At 43.6% G+C, this 21,318-nt stretch overlaps 1 protein-coding gene across 1 annotated transcript in view; it reads right to left on the reverse strand.

The window, feature by feature from the left end:
* Nucleotides 1-21,055, reverse strand: part of MEF2A (myocyte enhancer factor 2A) — a 34,673-nt gene extending 13,618 nt beyond the window's left edge. Inside the window, exons 1-5 of the mRNA XM_005871108.2 lie at nt 20,949-21,055; nt 14,908-15,099; nt 10,433-10,636; nt 2,664-2,795; nt 3-140 (exon numbers count right to left, since the gene is read on the reverse strand). Of these exons, the coding sequence (XP_005871170.1) occupies nt 3-140; nt 2,664-2,795; nt 10,433-10,636; nt 14,908-14,961 (528 nt within the window). The 5' untranslated portion in view covers nt 14,962-15,099; nt 20,949-21,055. The remainder of the gene's footprint in view (nt 1-2; nt 141-2,663; nt 2,796-10,432; nt 10,637-14,907; nt 15,100-20,948) is intronic.
* Nucleotides 21,056-21,318: the final 263 nt, after the last annotated feature.

Below are 21,318 nucleotides of genomic sequence, written 5' to 3' on the forward strand. Positions count from 1 at the left end.
ATGCCCGAGTCCGCCAACGCGGAGCCGGCTGCCAACGCCGGGGACACCAGGGCGTTCCCGGGGTTGGTGTAGGACAGAGCGTTCGGGCTGCTCACAGGGACCGTGACGGACATGGAGAAGTTCTGAGGCGGCAGCCCAGGCTGTAAAGAAAGAACAAGAAGAGAAGCTGTCAGTTTCATTTCCATCTATGTAAACGCATTCACTTATGAACTTCACTAACTAACTAGTTATTAAAAGCAGAGGATGGGGACAGATCCTTATAAATCTTCAACTTGCAGGTGTAAGCTCTTTCCTTTAGAATTATATTTAAACAGGAGTATGTTTCACATGAACCTTTTCCATTTTTTATGTATTAATACATATATTCTGACATAATGTATATGTTATATATTTCAAACATTCAGAGATAAAAAAGTCAACCTAATGTTAAAGTACTGTGGTCAAATTTAGACATTACAAAATATATCATGTTACCAAGTTAAGCATAAATCATCACTTTAATGAAACCAGTTTAGTAACATTACATTTCTATTGGGAGATTCCCATTATAATAAAAAGGGCAAAGTGTGTAGAAATATTATAAACTTAATACATAGAATTTCAGACATTAAAATAACCCTGGAATGATTTAATTGACTGACATTCTTAATGGACAAAACTAAAAACAACAATTAAGTTACATATGTAGCACAAAGCAATCCGAGTGTAACGAAAGGGAAAAAATAATCTAAACAATAAAATTAACAACTGACAAGCTCTCTCTAAATTGTCTGATGATTAAATTATAACTATTATCAATGCTATCTTCCTTCCCTCCAAACAGTCCACACCCCCTTCAAAGTATTTTCTGTTTTCCTCTTTCATTCCTGCATAGACCATTTTCAAGGGATGTGTTAACCATGATAAATAACAATCCTTTTTATCATTTAAAATGAGAGAAAAACCTTTCCTCTTCAGACTTTTTTAAAGTGATTTGCAAAGTAAGGAAACACTGCTAATTCAAAGTTGGAAGAATACAGTTTATATATTCTATTCAATGGTTTATTTCAGGTAGAAAATTATAATTCATTAACAGACACGAAACAATGGACATAAGATTTAAAATTTTTTCAAAGGTAAACACTTGTATTTACACAATATTTTTTGCAGCTTAACATTAACTGCAGGGTCACCAACATCCCTATGAGGTCAGAAGGAATTTTATTGTTTTGTTTGCTATTGTTTTGTTTTTAAAGACAACGATGGTATTAGCACAAAAATATGTCCTTAAGTCTATCTTTCATGAGTGGCGTGTACAGTATAGGACTGCTCTGAAGAAATAACCCATGATGCATACTTCAGGGCATAGTTTTAAGAGCGTTAACTCTGACGGTGAAATAAATGTCAGCATCAGAACCAACGTGTCCCGTGAGGCCTACACGACACTCAGCGTTTGAGACTCAGATTCACAACAGCTGCCGTGAGGAGCTCTTGCCAACGGGGCTTCCAATGAGAACTCTGAAGAGCTGTCCAAGGAGCGTGAGCTCAAAGGAAGACCGTTTCCTTGTGGTTGGAGGTGTGAGCGTGGACAGTTCTCAACGACTATTCACTCTGCAACCAGGTTAAGAAGCTGCTTCTTAAACTGAAATAGAGCCGGGGCTCCCTTCCCCGGTGCCCACAGGCTCAGCAAAGCACAGGAGATGTTGTTGCCAAGTGGTTTGAAGACATTTACAAAGAGCCAAACAGTGAGCTGCTACGATTACAGCAACTACACAACATGAGGAAAAATAATTTTGAGCCCCACCAGCGGGGCTCAGTGGTTGAGCGTCAACCCGTGAACCAGGAGGTCACAGTTCAATTCCCAGTCAGGGCACATGCCGGGGTTGCGGGCTCCATCCCCAGTAGGGGGCGTGCAGGAGGCAGCCGATCCACGATTCTCTCTTATCATTGATGTTTCTCTCTCCCTCTCCCTTCCTCTCTGAAATCAATAAAAATATATTTTAATAATAATTCTGAAACAGCAAATTTTTAAATAAATCTAACCATTTAATAGCCCATAGTCTCAATATCTATTTAAAGTGCATGAAATATTTTTTTAAGTCCTAGGAGGGAGAGGGCAGTCATATGCACCCTACAGTTAAAATCGCTGAAATTCAGAGCTGACGAGACCTTAAACATGATGTGAGGCAACCCACTCCTTTACAGAGAAGAAAAATGGAATCCAGGACGTGGTAGGTGCCCTACCCACAGGTACAGGGCGCAGTGGGAAGCGAGCCTGATTAGAACGTTTCTCCTCACGTCTATGTTTAAGGCACTGAACAGGTATGATGAGATTTCAGCAATTTTGACCTAAAGTTCTATAAAGTAAAATACGCTTTTTTTCCTCCTCCTACTTATCACTGCCGTCACTGAAAATAAACAAGACGTGTGGTCAGTCTCTTCATGCACAAGTTAAAAGCACAAACCAGACGGTAGTACTCACTGCGATTTTATGATTCCGCATCATATTATCAAACTCCTCATTAATTTTTTTATACTTCTCTTCTGTATGTGGCGTTAGCACATAGGAAGTATCGGGGTCTGGGCTGTCGCACCCTCGGTGCTCCTTCTTGTTCAGAGCCTAGACGATGAAGTTAACAAAAAGGATCAACACATCACAAGTAGAGGCGAGGGGAAGTACTTACAGGGCCTCGTTTGAACATAAAATCCCCCTCTTCATTTAGTTTGCTGAATCTGTCCTCCGAGAGTGGACTGTGCTCAAAGTAATCGTCAGCATCGGGGCTCTCACAACCATTAAGGCCTTTCTTTCTTAACGTCTGAAACACAATTGGAAAGTTCACACACACAGGATACTGACGTGCCGCGAGGTTTTCTGTAACGTCGACTACGAGCACACAGGAGCCACTGGCATGGTCTCACGTGATCACATGGACTTCATTCCTCGGTGAGGCAGAAGCAAAATCCATGTTCCCTCTGCACCCCAACAGCAAAGGAGTGTTTGTGTGGACTCTTCCTTTCCGAACTTGCAAGAGAATACCGACCCATGGCTCACCGCTCTCCAGCCTCAGCCCACCCTGATGAGCGCCTCACCCCCATACCCGAGAGGGCTAATGCGCGTGGGAACCCAAATAGAAATGTATCATGATGATGCCCTAAGAAGTTAGGATGTACCTTAAAAAAAATGGACATTCAGCAACTTCATCTACTGACTGTGCTCTGAGAGTTTATCCTAATCCCCAGAGAGAATCAAATCAGCACAATATCCCCAAAATTTCCTTCTTCACCTGCTCTGAAATATGATCATTTTCCTACATAACTTGGAAGTATACAAACTCAAATACTTAATATATGACAGTAACGACTCCTTCCTATATAGAATGAATGTATTAGCGCCCTTACATCTTTTTAAAATTTGTAAAAATAAGTGACTCAGCATTATCTCCCCTGCTCTTTCCATAGCACTTCATGGGTTAACTTAATCCACTCAAGTGACTTCCTGGAGAATTTTCTCGAATGTCAGCAAGTATCCCTGCACCAAAATGACTTTTCTTCTTCTTCTTACTAATATAGTGAAAATACTCTGCACAGCTGGGTTTCTACTTTTAAATTTTTTAAATGAAAAATCATCATGAAATGATTTGTCCAGTATTTAAAACCAAGGGCTTGACAATCTATGGAATACTAACTTACTTCTAGAAGGTCTGTTTTTAAAAGTCCTCGTGGGTCTTATTTCACAGAATTCCTGGGTCCAACAACTTAAGTAGCTTTGAGATTTGTTGATTTTCTAGCCAACCAAAGGGAAGCTTTAGGAAGGTGAAATTTTCCAGGTAAGCCTACCTCCCAGAGTTCATTTAACTAGGAAATGGTTTGATCCATAGACCAGCACTAGATAAGTTCATTCATAAATAATTATTTAAATTTGATTGAGGAATCTTTTAAATTAATCCATCGTAACAGATTTTGGCCTCCTTTAAAACATGACTTACAATAATTGTGAATGCCACTTTTACTCCTCTTTTCTTGGAAGAAGTAAAAAGTAATCACACAATACATTAAGATTTGTGACTTTTTTCTTAGTTTCTCTGAAGTAGTTATTTTACGATTTCACTTCACTAAATTTGATTTTCTTTTCATGCTTAAAGAACCATCAAAAATCATTAGTACAGATATATTAGCGTCTCAAACTACTCGGTATGTGCTAGGAGCCCCACGCACAATGCCCGACACCCACCAGTCTCCGACCATAGCATCCAGCACACCCTGCAGCTGGTCCCAGCACCGGCCTGAGCCCTCGGGGCTGCGGTCTCACTCAGCACAGGGACGCCGGCGTGCGCTTGGCCATAAAAGGTCCTGTTGTTTGGAACCCAGGATGAGGACAGGCCCCCTCCCCCCGCAGCGCCCGCCCTGCCAAAGCCCGCGAGCTGCTATCGCAGGAAGGTGTTAACACTCAGAACTCCGCTCCGAGGAACTCCATGCCCGCACAGCCCTGACACAGAACACACAGCAGGTGCCTCCGCACATGTCATCATGAGGCGGCCGACTTCTCCCGGCCCCACGTCCCCGGACAGCTCCCTCCTCTTCCTCAGCCTTCCGAGTAGACCACGCAGTCTTGCACTTTCACTGACAGCGATCACCAAGTGCGTGTCTCTTTGAACACCTTTTGTTACGAAGAAACATGGCCTGTTTAGCAGTTACACCCAGTGTTCACTGCACAACGGTGGGGTCAGCCTGCTTGCTCTCCGGGGAGTGGCTCTCACCGCCGGTCCTGGAGGGAATGCGAGCTGCTATCAGCCGCAGATAAGGAACTAATGTGCCTCTGCCGGGAGCCAACTGCGTCCTTATCGCCCGAGCACGGAGAGCGGTTCTGAGGACCCGCTACCTAAAAAGGCCTTTTCCGTCTCCTTATCGTGACCACACAGCCCACAGCGAGGGCTCCCGGGCCCGGGTGCTAACAAGTGGAATGCTGTGATCTGCGAGGCCGGGCGAGGCGGAGAAGACACAGGCCGGCCTCGGCTCCACGGCTCCCGGGAGCCGCCACCTGCCTGGTCGGCAGGGCCAGGCCTGAGAAGCTGCGTGTTTAACTCCTGCCTAAGAGAACTAGCATGTTCCTTAGTGTGTGCTCCATTCTGGGATGGTAACTGTCAAACTCCACTCCACACTCACGGAGCCTCCGCACTCAGAAGTGAAACTACGGGCCTGCAAGTACTCAGAGGTGTCGGCCCGGGTTTAACTGCCCAAGCAGCTCAGAGTACATGCCTCCAGCTCTCGCCACCCACCCTCACCCTCCCTTCCGCAGGCAGCTGAGCAGCGCATGCTCCCTGGGTGCTGGCTGAGTGGGGAATCAGTCAGACGGAGCACAAGGTACAAATGAGCACGTGTGAAATAACAGAATAATGTCGTAAGTCGCAAGGAACTTAGACCATTAGGATTTTTTAAATGAGAAAAGTTCTCCCTTTCCCCATTTTTAATAATTGTTCCCAATTTTGAAAGACACTTCTTATGTTTCCTAGACAAGGTGAAAATGCATAAAAACTTTTAATTTTTTTTTATTTTAATTGTGAAGCATACATAAAGAAAAGTACATCAAGCCCGGCCGGCGTGGCTCAATGGTTGAGCATCGACCCATGAACCAGGAGGTCATGGTTCAATTCCCTGGTCAGGGCACATGTCCAGGTTGCAGGCTCGATCCCCAACAGGGGGCATGCAAGAGGCAGCCGATCAGTGATTTCAGATAGAGGAAGGGAGAGGGAGAAAGAGAAACATCAATGATGAGAGAAAATCATGGATCAGCTGCCTCCTGCATGCCCCCTATTGGGGATTGAGCCTGAAACCCAGACATGTGCCCTGACTGGGAATTGAACCTTGACCTCCTGGTTCATGGGTTGACCCTCAACCACGGAGCCACACCGGTCGGGCCGTATGTACATTTTTGCAGATAGTCTACACATCTGCACACATCTCTCTAAAGTAATTGAGTGAAGCTGTTAGTTCATAAAATGTTCTTCAGTTGGACCAGACGATGCCACACTGTTTCTCAGCAGCTGTATCAGCGGACATGTCCCACCTGCGACGAGGACTGAGTCTGCGTTGCTCTCATGACTAAGACAATAAAGCACATGTCATATCTACTGGCCATTTGGGTTTTCTCTTGTGTGAAGTGCCTGTCAAGTCCTTTGCCAAGTTTTCTCCTGAGCTGTTTCTCTTCCTTATTGCTTTAGAGCCATTTTTTATTTGTAATCAACACAAGTCCTTTGCTGATTGTACGCGCTGTAAAAACCTTTCCCCATTCTTTGGCATGTTTTTTTAATACCTGTCTTTGGATGAAAATGGTTCTTAATTTTAATAAAGTCGAATGTCCCCACTTTCTCCTTTACAGTTTTCCCCTATGGCAGTAATTTTTATGTCTTGGATAAGACGCTTTCCCTTCCTCAACATTAGGCAGACATTTTCCCCTTTGTCTTCTAAGAAGTCTGATCATTTTGCCTTTCCCAGTGCAGGTTACACTTCCCGTGAAGGTGGCTTTTCCCAGAGCACACGGCTGGCTGCGCAGGCTCTGCAGTGTGTGTGTGTGGGGGGGGGGGGGGGGGCGGGAGGTACAGACTGCCTGTCAGCAGAAGTACCCGGACTTTTCCTTCAGGACACAGCCTGCACCCCACTTACTCTCCCTTCCCCAAGTGAGACGCACTCTCCTTCATACACCTCAGCATTACTAACAACCTATGGAATTAAGAGATGAGAGAACAGTCTATTTTCAAAAGCTGTAAACCTCTTTAAAATGCTCATTTTCTGTGGCCAAGGGCCATGGGACAAATGTCAAATGCCACAGCCTGGCGTTCAAGGCGCTCTCCCCATCAACTATCTCCACCTGACCCTTCCTTACCCGGATCACTCCCCTACACAAACCCTACTCCACACGAGGGTGTGCCCGGCTGGCCTGGCTCAGTGGGTGAATGTCCACCTATGAACCAGGAGGTCACAGTTCGATTCCCAGTCAGGGCACATGCCAGGTTGTGGGCTCGATCCCCAGTGTGGGGTGTGGAGGAGGCAGCCGATCCATGATTCTCTCTCATCATTGATGTTTCTCTCTCTCTCCCTCTCCCTTCCTCTCTGACATCAATAAAAATATTCTTTTTAAAAATTGGAAGGTGGATAAATGAGTGTTGTGTCTTTCTCACTATCTGTTTATCCCACAAGATTCCAACACCAACAGCTTTAGTATGTATTTAGCACAGCGCTCCCAGACAACATACAGATCCAATTCCACAGGCACAACACACGTGTCCTCATGCTGCAGACCATGCAGGTGTGGCTAACACAGAACACCCGCCCTCTCTCTTCACAGTGCGTCCCAAAAGGGCTGGTGTGTAGGACACATGGAAATGCATCTACAGTTGACTCCACTTTAATAGTCAACGCTCTGCCAAAGGACATTCAGGTAAAATCCTGCCGATTGTAGAGACGAACAAATATGCACCCGGAAATGGGTGAATTCAGCTAGAGGCCTTAGGAAAGCTGCTCACCAGGTTCCCAGTTAGTTACACTTGACCACATTGCATAAGGAAACACACTAGAGTCGACCGCTTATAGCGGTTTATATGCTTCCATTTCATGCTACATGAGAAGGCTAAAGAGTCTAGCCCACCGCACACCAACGTGTTAGAAGTTCGTGGATATAAAACCCTCGGCTGGAAAAAGCTGATCCCAGTGGGTTATCAAACTTGGGCAGGAGGAACGGGCACTGGCTTGAGCTGGAGCTCTCCAAGTAACACCACTGCAGAGCCCACGCTCAAAGCCCCCAGTTACTGTTGTCCAATGAGCAAATGGACATGAGAAAGTGGGCTTGCAATGCCTACAGCTGTTTGAAAGGGAACTCGGAAAAGGGGAAATACAATCGCATTCTAAAAATATCTTTGAGTGAGATATCTGTAAAGCGCTGTGAAGTGTCTGGGCCCTAGGCAGCTCGATATGAGGATTTGTCATTTCTCTTATCTGGTGAACTCGGGGTGGCTCAGAGTCTGTGCTGCATGAGCATAAGCCAGGGCCACGGCTGATAGAAGGACTCAGACGTGTGCACTGCTAGTGCGGCTGAGTTGTGGCACCTTCTATGTGGGAGAAAGAACATCTTACAGGTGCACCCACCGCTGTCTGAAACGCAGGCGACCTCAGCAAGGCATTAACACACAGCAAAGGAGAAGCAAGCCTTAGCACGCATTCTACCACAACAAATGAGTCCCTGATCATCAACTGTCTCCTACCCTCTGCATTTATGAACTTCATAAAAACCTGCTGGTAAGAGTTATGTTCCCTCTACGAATTCCAACTCTAAAGAAAATATCAGAATCCCAGTGGATACCTGGGCTGCAAAAGTTCTCCTTCCTATTGAAGCAGATGTAGCAACATAGGAGACGGCTGAGAAGGGCTGAGACCTGCTCCCCGACACTCGGACGCAGAGATGAAGACGGGGTGTCTCCTGGAAGCTCTGGGAGGACCGAGTGAGATCGTATTCTTCCTGGTCTCTGAGGAGGCACACGCTGCCTGTGCAACGCACGCTCGACTTCTGGGGCCCAGAGCGACACTGCTGCCCCCGTCACAGAGCAGAGAATCAGGTCAGAAGGTGGCCGCGCCTTCCACAGGGAAACCAGCTCCGACAACTATTTGTTGACAGTATTACAGTCAACTGTTTTTTTTTGGTTGACTTAAGGCACTGCAACCTTTTATAAGAAATCGAGATTTAAAAAAGAAGATATCATTTTAAACTAGACACACAGGGATCATCCCCATTTCAAGAAAATCCAGTTAAATCCATATTAAAGCGAACCCGAATGGTGATCTCCTCATTTACAAAGTTATGACTCAAAATTCACTGTGTCTATATGAAGGGAAAAGGCTGCTGCATAGTTCGTGCTGGATGTAAGTGATGAGATGGACCAAAAATGCTCAATGATATACAGTAATTTACAGTGAAGGGGCGTAGCCAACGTCACCACGCAGTTTAAGCGAAGCGCTCAACAAGCGCCAAACAAAAGCGTCAGACACTGTCAGGGGCGGCTCCCCGAGTGAGCCACTGAAATACAACCCGGCAAACCAAGCAGCAGAGACGAATCCTCACTGTAATTATGCTGCACTTTTCCTTCTATTTTCAAACAATTAACTGCTTTAAAAGTAACAGAAGGGCTCTTTTAATACAAGTAGGAGAATTTTTTTTTTTTTGGCAGTCACAATTACTGTGAAAAAAGGAATGGCTAAGGCAGAGAAATATAGGGAAAACATATAAATCTCATTGTCAGATCTATAATAAAATCTGTGGCAGAAAATAGATTCCTACACAATAAAGTATCTTCACCTAAATTTCAATGATTTGAATGAAATCTCCATTGGAGCGTCATTCCTCCTTTTATAGTTGGTTGTGCATCATTTCACATTGTTCCAGTACTTTCACCAAGGAAATACCTCATTTATTGAAATCATTTTCTAATATTACAAGATGAAGCCAAAGTGCCTCTCTTTTCAAGGAGTAAAATAAATATGAATAAAAATGAAGCAAAATCTCCAAATATAACAAATAAGACCAAAGTAAAGACTGAGCTAACTGGAAATGCCATTAGGAACATACACGGGACGCTAGCTTTTATGAGAAGAGTTTGCAAGGGGAAGCATGCGGGTCCTCCTTTTTGAAGGCTTTGTTTTAGAACACCACTTCCGAATAGAGAGAAATCGTTCTAAAAACAATCCCGTCTCTTTCCTTCCCGCCAATGAGGTTGGCGGGATTAGGATACTGACGGGCAGCAGATGGAGGAGAATGAAGACACCCTTCCCCCACAACTAAAGCGCTGTTAGCAAAAGAGAAATCGTATCGACTTCCCTTCCTTTCACTTCATTAGTGGTTAGAGTTGTGGGCAATCACTGACATAATCACACAATTAAGACATTAAAGCTGTAACTCAGTGATAATCGTTTCTTAGAATATTAACTTAAAAACAGGGGACGTGCTAGCTGATGCCGGGTCTATGGTACCACAGCCTTGTTTATTGTGTCTCCATGAGTAGGACACGGTTATAGCCGAAGTGGTTCATCCCATGCAACAACTAGATCCTCCCAAGAAATGATCCAGCCCGGCTGGTGTGGCTCAGTGGTTGAGCATTGACCTATGAACCAGGAGGTCACAGTTCCATTCCCGGTCAGGGCACATGCCCGGGTTACGGGCTCGACCCCTGGGGGGGTATGCAGGAGGCAGCCAATCAATGATTTCTCTCATCACTGGTGTTTCTATCTCTCTCTCCCTCCCCCTCCCTCTCTGAAATCAATAGAAATATATTTAAAAACAAAGAAATGATTCAGAGACAAGATGTATCTATGACTGATCTATAGCTGGGATGTAGAAAGCATCTAACAGTTACAGCTGTTAAATGAAAGACGCGGTTATGCCTGCGGTTCAGGCGGAGCGGGCCGTTACCTCGACGATGTCCGAGTTGGTCCTGCTCTCGTGCGGCTCGTTGTACTCGGTGTACTTGAGCAGCACCTTGTCCATGTCGGTGCTGGCGTACTGGAACAGCTTGTTGGAGCTGTTGAAGATGATGAGCGCGATCTCGCAGTCACAGAGCACGCTGAGCTCATAGGCTTTCTTCATCAACCCGAACTTCCTCTTCGTAAAGGTGACCTAGGCAAGCAAAGGGGAAAAGGCCATTTTTATTAAAAGCTTTAGTCGTCACCCTGCCGGTGTGGCTCCATCCCTCTCCCTTCCTCTCTTTCTAAAAATCAATTAAAAACATTTGTAAAAAGCATTAGTAGTACTTGAACACAGGCTCCCTGAAAATGAGTCTTCTTAATGCTGAGTCCGAGTTTGAAGATGGAAAAGGTTCCTAGCTTCACACCCCCCATGAGCCTCTACCTCCCCATCTGCCATAGTGTGACAGTCCCGTGTGGATCTGGTACCTCCACGGGCTCTGGTAGGGCAGCCGCCTAGGGGCTATTGCTTTACCCCTGGCCACACTCTCCTGCAGGAGGCAAAGGACCACAGAAGGAAACAAGTGCCGGTGGCCCCTGACCGTCTGGCTTAAAATGGTTCCCACCAGAAACCCCAAGTCCTCCCTCCAGAAACCCCTCCTCACTCAACTCTTCCCCACACAACTGAACTGAGCACATCTGACCTAACGCGCCCTCTCCCAGGCCCTCGTGTCGCACCCACTGAAACGCACAGCCTAGGACCAGCCCGCTCCCTAATGTCCTCTCAACGTTCTTCCCATCCCTGCAGGCCTCTCCAACAGAGACCGATCTTTGTTCAGCCTGGAAGATACGTCCTTTTTGCTCCCTAGTCTCTTCTAAATTATTTTTCCCTCCTTCCCCTTCAAAACCCCCGGTACTTTCAGCTCACGCCATGGCATTTATACCAGCCAAACCACCTGTGGCAGGCACCCAGCGACCCCCTGGCCCTCTCCCTCGCACACTGATGAGCATCACCTACCCACCTCTCTGCCTAGCCCGGCTCGTATTCTGTCTCTGGTGACTCAGCATTGGGGGGGGGGCGGGGGTGAGGGGGAAAGATCACTGCAAACACCGTGGCCTCTCAGTTCCTGCGTCTCCCAACTCCAAATGATCAGCCTCTACCACACGCCAAGTGCCCGCTCCTGAAGGCACACCTGTAACTCCGCCTCCCAGCAATCATCTCACCCGTTCCACTCCGCCGGCCCCTTTCCAGCTGTCCCACGGAGTGCTGTCTCCAGAAACTCTTTCACCCTTATCAACCCCCGTTACTCATCTCACCACGCTGGTACCGTCTGTCCTCTGTCGATCCCATGGTCCATCACTATTTTCACTCCCTGCAAACACAACTTCCTCCCTCTTCCCTCTTCATATAGTTGCCTGCAGAGCCCCGCCCAGGGGCCGACCCCCATCCTTATACCCAATGATCCCTGCGTCTCTATCCAAGTAGCTCACACTTCTGGGAACACACACACACACACACACACACACAACCACTTGGTGTTTCTAAACTGATGATCATAAACCTCAGCCAGCCCTCGGTGTTGCCTGGCAACCACGACTTGGCGTGTCTGGCGGGCCCATTCTCCCAGTCAGCTACTTCCTACCTCCCTCCCTCCAATCCACTCTCCGCTGAGGAAACAGAAATGGGCGGGAGCTCCCTCATCTCACTTCTCATCCCAAGTCTGTCTGTTCAAACGCTCCATTACCTTCCCACGCCCTCCCGTCTCTGCTGTTGGTGATGGCACTTCGCTCCCATTCCTTCCCGTACACTCCAGGCTCCTCCCCACCAGTGGCCCGTCCTCTCCACCAGAGCGATACGCTCTGGACGTGCTCTGGCCTCTCCTGACCCCGCCCTGCTCCTCAGGTGCCGCCCCTTCTTGCCCTACCCCGAGTGCACATGCCTGATAGAAACACCTCTACCTTCTCCAATCTCACGCCACCCATTCGCCTCAGCCTGCTGCCATCAGACTCCGTTCCCCGTGATCCATGAAGACTTGTTAACATCCCCATGTCCTTCCGTTTATGTGACTGGAGTCAGTGGTCACTTTTGTTCACAACTTAGTCTATATCTCAGCGAGGCTCCAGAACACGCCCGCTCTCCCCCCCGTCCCCCCGGCCCCCCACCACAGTCCTGGGGCCTGTTCCTGCCGTTCCTTCCTAGGGCGTCACCTCTGGCTTTCAGCACTTACAAGGCTTACTCAAGGGCAAGAAACAGTCTGCAGACACAGAGCAAGCATCAGAAGCACGGCAGACCTGCTGGAATCAGCCCTAGGCGGGGTGGCTCAGTGGGTAGAGCACCGGCCTGAGGACTAAAGGGCCTTGGTTCGATTCCAGTCGAGGACATGTACCTCAGTTGCAGGCTCAATCAGGGCACGTGAGGGAGGCAACTAAGCGATGTGTCTCTCTCACATCGATGTTTCTCTCTGTCTCTCATCCTCCCTTCCACTCTAAAAATCTAAAAATAAAAATAAATGTTGGAATTATCGGACCAGCAATTCAAAACAGCTATGATTACCATACTAAGGCTCTCATGGAAAAAGTAGACAGCATGCAGCAACAGGTAAGCAGAGAGGTGGAAATTCTTTTCCTAAAAAATTCTTTTTAAATGCTGGCAATAAAAACACTAACATAAATGATTGTCTTTGATGGGTCCGTCAGCAGGATGCAACTAATGAGGGAGAAACCTCCGAGCTCGAGGCCATGTCAACAGAAGCTGTAAATAGCAGCAAGAGAAGAAAGAGAAATAACAGAAGAAATATTTGAATCATAACATTTGAGAATTTCCCCAAATTAATGTTAAGACACCGAACCACAGATCCGGGAAGCTCAAAGAACACCAAGCAAAATAAATGCAAACAACAAACAAACAAAAACCCCTCCAAACCCAGAAACGACAGCAAGGCGTATGATATATAAGCTATAAAAATCAAAGATAAGAATATCTTGAAAGAAGCCAGAGGGGAAAAAAGCACCTTATCACATGAGTGTAAATGTAAGAACTACATCCAAGTTCTCCTCAGACACATGCAATGCGGACGAGCACACAGATACGCTTCAAGTGTCGGAGGGCGGGGGAGGACCCACCAACCTGAAATGCTGTATCTTGAGATTGTACTTTAAAAGAAATAAAGACCTTCTCAGACAAATACAAATTGTTGTGCACAAGCAAAACACAGTTTGTTATTGTATTATTATTTATTACTAGTGGCCCGGTGCATGAAATTTGTGTATGGGAGGGGGGGGTCCCTCAGCCCGGCCTGCATCCTCTCCAATCTGGGACCCCTCGGGGGATGTCCAACTGCCGGTTTAGGCCCAATCCCAACCGGCAGTCAAACAACCCTCTCGCAATCCGGGCTCCTAACTGCTCGCCTGCCTGCCTGATCGCCCCTAACCACCTCTGCCTGCCTGATCGCCCCTAACTGCTCCCCTGCCAGCCTGATTGCTCCTAACCGCCTCTGCCTCGGCGCCACACCTGGGGCCCAGGGTTCCCTTCTCCAGCCAGCCGCAGGCACCCAGGACCTGGGCTTCCCTCCCTCTGGCTGGCCGCAGGCACCCAGGACCTCGGGGTGTGCAGCTTTTCCCTCTCTCCTGAGCCGCAGCTGCAGGTGCCAGCACCCAGGACCACAAGCAGGGGGCTTTGCCCAGGCCCGGCTTTGTCAGGAAGGACGTCCGGAAGATGTCCGGTCTTATTAGCATATTACCCTTTTATTAGTATAGATTTAGTGAAGGCCCGATGCATGAAATTCATGCAAGAGTAGGCCTTTCTTCCCCCGGCTACCGGCACCAGCTTCCCTCTGGCACCCGGGACCTGGGCTTCACCTGGCACCCGGGCTTCCCTCGCAGCCCCGGCTTCGACTGGAAGGACATCTGGTCTAATTAGCATATTACGCTTTTATTAATATAGATTATTTCTATACAAACAACTGCAAACCTACTTTTGCCCACCCGGTACATAAATGATGTAGAATATTTGTAATAACAAGAGTTGTAAAAAAATATGATTATTTTTTGGTTAACCTGAAAATTTAACTGACCAGAACGCATTCACTGATAGCTTTAGTTAAGAATTACCTACATATGAAAATAGAGGTGATAATTTTAAATGATCAATATGTAGGATACTAATAATGAAATGTACAGAAGAATAAATATATTATGAAAAATGTACACAATTAGTGTACATAAAATCACTGCAGGGATTTTACTTTTCTTCTTTCTGCCTATGTTTTTGTAATTAACACGTATGATTTCTGAAATAAAGTGTTTCCTTAAAGCACATGATAAAAAGGCAAAACTTTCTGATTGCTAAAATATGTAATTAGTCTAAAAATAAAAATATTTAGACTTAAAATTATGTGTAAGAAAAATTCACCGTTTATCCTACTCTCCTTTTTAAAGAAAAAATATGTACATCTGTTAAATAGATAAATTAAGACGTTCATTTACCTGCCGGTTCCTTTCGTCCATTATGCGTGTGATTTGTATTTTCTTCCGCCCCATTTTCGGTCACCTTTCCTCCCTTCTGTTCCAAATATTTTATTCAAAAATTATTTTTCTTCAATAGCCTAATGCATCATACACGGCTTCTGTTACTGCAGCTTCTAGTCCCAGGGCTACCGCTGAAATTTTCTGTAAGATCTAAAAGAAAACACAAATTCGAAAATTTAGGTTCTATAGATTTGCAAATCATGACAATGCTGTACTAATTTCAAACCTGTTTTGATGCTGCATGCGGACAGGAGTATTATGTGCATTTCTGGTCACATAAAACCAGTAAGTAAGGTGAAGCCCTTCCTCCCAGGCCCGGCCCTGGTCGGGGCACGTGCAGGAGGCAGCCCATCGATGTGTTTCTCTCACATCCATGTTTCTCTCTGTCTTTCCCTCTCTCTTCCACTCTCCCTAAAAATCAATGGAAAAATATCCTCAGGTGAGGATTAACAAAAAATAAAAAAAGTTGCAGCCTTGTTCACTCGACCCCTAAAATATCTCTTAAGTCTTTTTTACCTCTAGTCCTGGCTACAAGAGTGCGACTGTAAACTCTTGAGTTTTTCCTCGAGGCTTATGACTATAGCAACAAGAGCCAAGACTTAGGAGACTTTTCTGTGTACCAGGCGCTTTTCTAAATACCGGATACGTTTTCATTCATTCAACCCTAACTGCCATCTTCTGAGTCATTTGATAGCTAGGATTACTGAAACACAGAGATAGTATGTAACGTGTCCAGGGTCACACAGGAAGAGGCGTAGCGTAGCATATGAACACAAGGAGTCTAGCTCCAGAGCTTCTCCTCGTAAACATTATCAAATACCCTTAAAGGCTTCCGATGGCTAACAATCTGATAGCTCCAATCTGCCTTTACAAACTTCCTGCAAACTGCCACCGACACCAGCAAAAGTACGATTTGTCAACCCACAAAGACACTCTCTACTTCCCTAATAATATGCACTTACTGTAATGTTCTTCTGGTGGCTATTTAATGAACCCTTATCCATCGGAACGACATCTCCCTGATGAAGCCAAAATCAATGCCCCCGAGTAGAATCAACCCAGCGCCCTACTTGGTGGGTGTGGCCTATGAGCCCCATGTCCATTTTCCTCTGACTCTGGATCATTCAAAAACTAGGATTTTCTATTCCCTTTCTCTCTCTAGTGGAATGACTGGCCATTATATAATTTGTCATATTGTGAATGACAGTTGTGTAAAAACCTAGTGCTTTCAAAACTTGCATGATAAAAATATTTTTTGAGGGATGTGGCGCAAATACTAGGACATTGATAAATTCACAGAACAAATGCTATATAATTCCACTTACATGAGGTATTTAGAGCTGTCAAATGCACAGAGACAGAAACAGTAAACAGGCAGTTGCCAGGGACCGGAGGGAGGGGGTGGGAGTTAGGGCCAATGGGTGCAGGGTTTCAATAGGAGATGATGGAACGGCTCTGCAGATAATGGTGATCCTTGCTCGGCAATGGGCAGCTACTTAATGCCACTGACTGTGCACTTCAACTGGCTAAAGTGGCAAAGATCATTTTACTACACTTTCAAAAAATACAATACTCTAAAAAGTATGCATGCACCTTTAAAATAATTGCAGGAGTATTAAACTCCTTTAATACAAGGAGTTTTCGTAGAAATAGCAACATTTAAAACCTACCTTGAAAACTAAAACCCATCTTTAACGAACACCATTGGGTACTTTTTTGCCCATAGAGAAAGCAATCTATCTTTACCATAGGGGGCAAAAATGAATCTAATTAAATGCCAGGCCTATCACTGTATTCAGGCAAAATTAATACAGTAAAAAAATCAGTTTAAACTGAACTCTCAGGTAATTGAATTATTTTTTGTAGTATGTCATTTAAAAAAACCAGGAACTAGAGTTTAAGCAAGATTCCCAATATGGGTTCTGTTGTCTTTATTTGCGAGATACCAGAATCTAGCACTCAGATTCAGAACAAGTCATTCTAATACTGATTACAGATGTTCAGTCTTTTACAACCAATTTTGTTTACTGTTTTAAAGAACCTGTGGTTTAAGTACATCAATATTTTAAGAGCATGGACTTTAAACAGAAGGTGAACTTTACTTCAACTTGTCCCTTATTAAATAAACACCACTCTTTGAGGTTGCTCATCAGAACACACCATTTGGATGATTCTAATAATCAACTACCTGTTAAATTTTATCAAAAGCTACTAAAATAAACTTTCTAATAAAGTAACTATGTACAGTCAACAACTGAATGCTTTTAACAACCAAACAGGCATCTATCATGAGAAAATCTATAAGGATTCATTCCTTCTTTAAAAGAGAGGAACTTAAGAATTCAATTTTGGTCACATTAAACTTGAGATGGTCATGGGTCAGGCAACTGGAAATGTCAAGCAGGAAGCTAGACAAAAGGCTCAGACAGAAGCGCTAAAGATACACTTTGGGGAATCTTGGGCATCTTGATGATATTAATATTGTAGGGAAAATGTGCCCACCTTGGGGTAAAATATAAAATGAAAAGGAAGTAAGCACCAGGGAACAAAACATTTAGTATTGTCTTTGAAAATCAGTCACTCAAAACTATCCTATAGAAGGTTCTTAAATGATCTGACCCACATTTAAAATATTATTTTTTCAAAAAGAAACCTAAATTTCAGCTTCCCTCGAAAAATATTCCACTTTCAAAAATTCTAAGGAAATAAGACAATGACAAAATATATGTAGATGGATGTTCATCCAGTGCAATCGCCATTTAACAAAGAAAAATCAACCAAAAAAATGAGTTCACGTGTCACCTCTGACACGCGTGTCATAGGTTCGCCATCACTGCTCTAGATTGAAGGTTCTTAAATGATTTGACCCACATTTAAAATATTTTTTCAAAAAGAAACCTAAATTTCAGCTTCCCTTGAAAAATATTCCACTTTCAAAAATTCTAAGGAAATAAGACAATGACAAAATATATGTAGATGGATGTTCATCCAGTGCAATCCACATAGGAACCATAAGGGCAAATGGCATGTAAGCACAGGGATAACCTGTCTGTGTCATAAAATATGGCAGACAGTGTTTCCAGATTTGGTTGTAATGTAAAGAATCTAAAAAAAAAAAAAAAAAGCTAAGAATTTTCTCAAAGGAAACCAAACTATGGCACATCCTAACCAAATGACTAAAACAATCATTTGAAAAAGTCTTTTGAGCAGTCCAAATGAACAGAAAATTTACATAAGGGGGTACAGTATAACATCAGACTTTGTCAAAAACTATGCAAGCGGACATAAGAGAGACAGACACACAGAGAAGGCAATAAAACAAACAAACAAGCAAAACTAGGTGAGCTATTTCAGAAACTATTTCACAACATATTACCAGAAATAAAGAGGGACATTTCAAGACAGTGGACCCAATTCATCAAGAAGACATTAAAAAAAAACAACACTAAATATGCATGCACCTAATTATAGTTTCAAATTCCATGAGCCAAGAAGTAAAAGGAGAAACAGACCAGCCCATAATCAGTGCTGAAGATTCCCATACTGCTCACTCAGCAGTTACTGGAATAATCGGAAATCAGAAGGGATAAGTCTTGAAACGCACTATCGACCAATGTGACCAAGTTAACATTTCTAGAAAACTCCACGCAACAACTGCAGAATGTTTAGTGCACACCAAACAGTCACTAACACAGACAACATCCTGCACTTGTAACAAATACACAAAGTATGTTCTTGGACTACAACAGAATTAAATTAGAAGCCTACAGAGAAAAATACCCATAAGAGGTCAACTCTCCCCAAACTGGCCTGTAAGATAAAAACGTTCATAATCAAAATGCCATCAGGCATTTTTGTAGAGACTGACCAGCTGATTCTAAAATACATGAAGAGAAATGGAAAGGACCTAGAATAGAAAAACTTAGAAATAGAAGAACAAAATTGGAGGATTTATACCATCTGCTTTTAAGACTCACCATAAAGCTACAGTATAATCAAGACAATACAGTGTTGTCGTTAAGGACAGATTTATAGATTAATAAGAACAGAATAGAGTCCTGAAATACACCCACATATAATGGGCAACTGATTTTCAACAAAGATGCCGAAGTAATTCAACAGGGGACTATATTAGCTTCTCAAAAGTGTTACATTTGCAAAGAAATAAATCTCATCCCTTACCTCACACCATATAAAAAAATTAACTCAAAATGGATCACAGACCTAAAACAGAAGCCCAAAACAGTTCCAAGACATGAAAGAAAAGAAAAAAGGTTAGAAAAATTTTTGCCCAATCTCTGTGCCAACTCCTCCAATTTCTACTCCAAATTAGGGCACAAGTATAGGGGGAAATCCCTAATCGGAAGCTGTTGAGTCAACATATGAATCTATTCAAAAGGAAAGAGCATTCATTTCCCATCTAAGTTCTCAGAGTAACGCCTAAGCAAGTAGTTATGAACTCACGCATCACCCTCAGAGCCATGGAAAGCCTGCCATGAAGAATAAGACACTGGCGACATCCTGGAGCTTAGTTAGGGAAGGAAGCCTCGTAACTTCCTAACGCTTAAGCATGACCCAGAACAGAGCAGCTGCCGTTACGCACAGAGCCATCAGCAAGGCTCAGAGAGGGCCAGAGTTCTGAGCAACGGGCATGAGAGTTCTGAGGCTAAGTGCTCCCTCCAGTGCTCCACCTCCCATCATTCCGTTTTGAGCAGTTAGCGGACAAAAGGAACTTAGGAGAAATGTCAATAAGACGAAAAAGAAAGAAAACGAACATTCAGAGATTTTACACAAGACCAAGGATTCTATTTTAAAGTGTGAATGAGACATCCTTAGTCCCATCCTGCTGGACATATGTAAGTTTTGGTCTGAAGGATACTTTGCTTCGACTGAAAAACAATGCCTGTTCTCCATGTTCTCCTAAACTGAAAGATATAAGAATACACTGTTCTTCCAAGTTTAACAATAAAAATATAAAGCTACAAGAAACTGATATCAGAATAAAGTATTCTAACAAGGAACTCATTTTCTAAATTTATAAAAGTACTTTCTAACATATTCAAGGAAAAAATTAGACCTTATGTTAAATAGCAAAACTATTCTTACAATGACAAGAACAACAACAAAAAGTCTTAAGTACCTTTCCCAAGGTTTTTACTGACATAACCAGGCTTCATCAACGAGATCTAATATTTGAAATGTTAACGCTAACTTATTATAACATTCCAGAAATACCCCCTGCTAACATTTTCCAAAATTCCACTTTTTTAAAATAGTCTAATATCGATGTAGTTTTTCCCCTATTAAAAACAAAAAGGTAGATTTCAGATGAGGGTTCACTCATGAAAACTTCTGCGTAAGACTACACATCTTACTGACGTATTGGAACCATTAACCTGGACCAATAATGCTTAAAATCGAAATAGAGCACTCCAGGGCCTTGCAATTATGGGCCTATGATTTAAGGCAATAAATTCAAAGTCACACACACACAAAAAAAGCCCACATTTTCAAGCATCTCCTAAATTAGCTTAATTTTTTTCATTGACCCTTCCCACCTTTTAAGAAACAGGGCTAGATTTGTCCTCTTCATCTGTTATTTGAAAACTCCTTCCTCGCCTTATGCAATTCTCCTCACACCCTCCCATCTTCCTCATTCTTGCCACAATAAACACAGACTACCTACTGTAGATATTTTTGTTCTTTAAAAAAACCAACAAACAAGGTAATTGATATGGAGGTGGCAACGATGAAAAGATCCATGTTATCTGAACAGTGTCAGGTAAACTATCACTATATACTCTTATGCACTTCAATTGGACTCTATAAATCCTTAATTCATCTATATTAATCCCCAAGATAAACTCCAAAATGACTGCCATTCAAACTCACAGACAGTCTGAATGGGTTATAGTTAACTCCCAAAGTTAGATGTTTAAACAAAGCATTTCCATGGTACTTATTTACTTCATATCAGAGAAAAATGAAAAGTGTCTTACTAGAAACGACGTATCAACAAAAAGTGCACTTAGATAGGATCCTTGAAGAAACTTCTTCTTTGTGACTTTTTCACAAAATTCGACTCCTTAATAAAGAAAAAAAATATGAGATGGGTTAGTAATTGCTCTTAACTCCGACACAGAATTAAATATATTTCATTATTACAAATTCTAACAACATTATGCTGGCAGATAGCTCCACAAATACTTGCTGAATAATAAAAAAATAAATGTTTAAAAGTCAATTGTTTTATTTGGCTAAGAAATACAATGTTAGGCCACTGAGCATGTCTAATGTCACTAATCCATTTTTTCAGAGATTGTTACTGAAATGTTCAGTAACATTGTATGCACTCCAAGATTCACCAAC

The sequence above is a fragment of the Myotis brandtii genome, unplaced genomic scaffold, assembly GCF_000412655.1.
Source record: "Myotis brandtii unplaced genomic scaffold, ASM41265v1 scaffold329, whole genome shotgun sequence".
NCBI classification, from domain to species: Eukaryota; Metazoa; Chordata; class Mammalia; order Chiroptera; family Vespertilionidae; genus Myotis; species Myotis brandtii.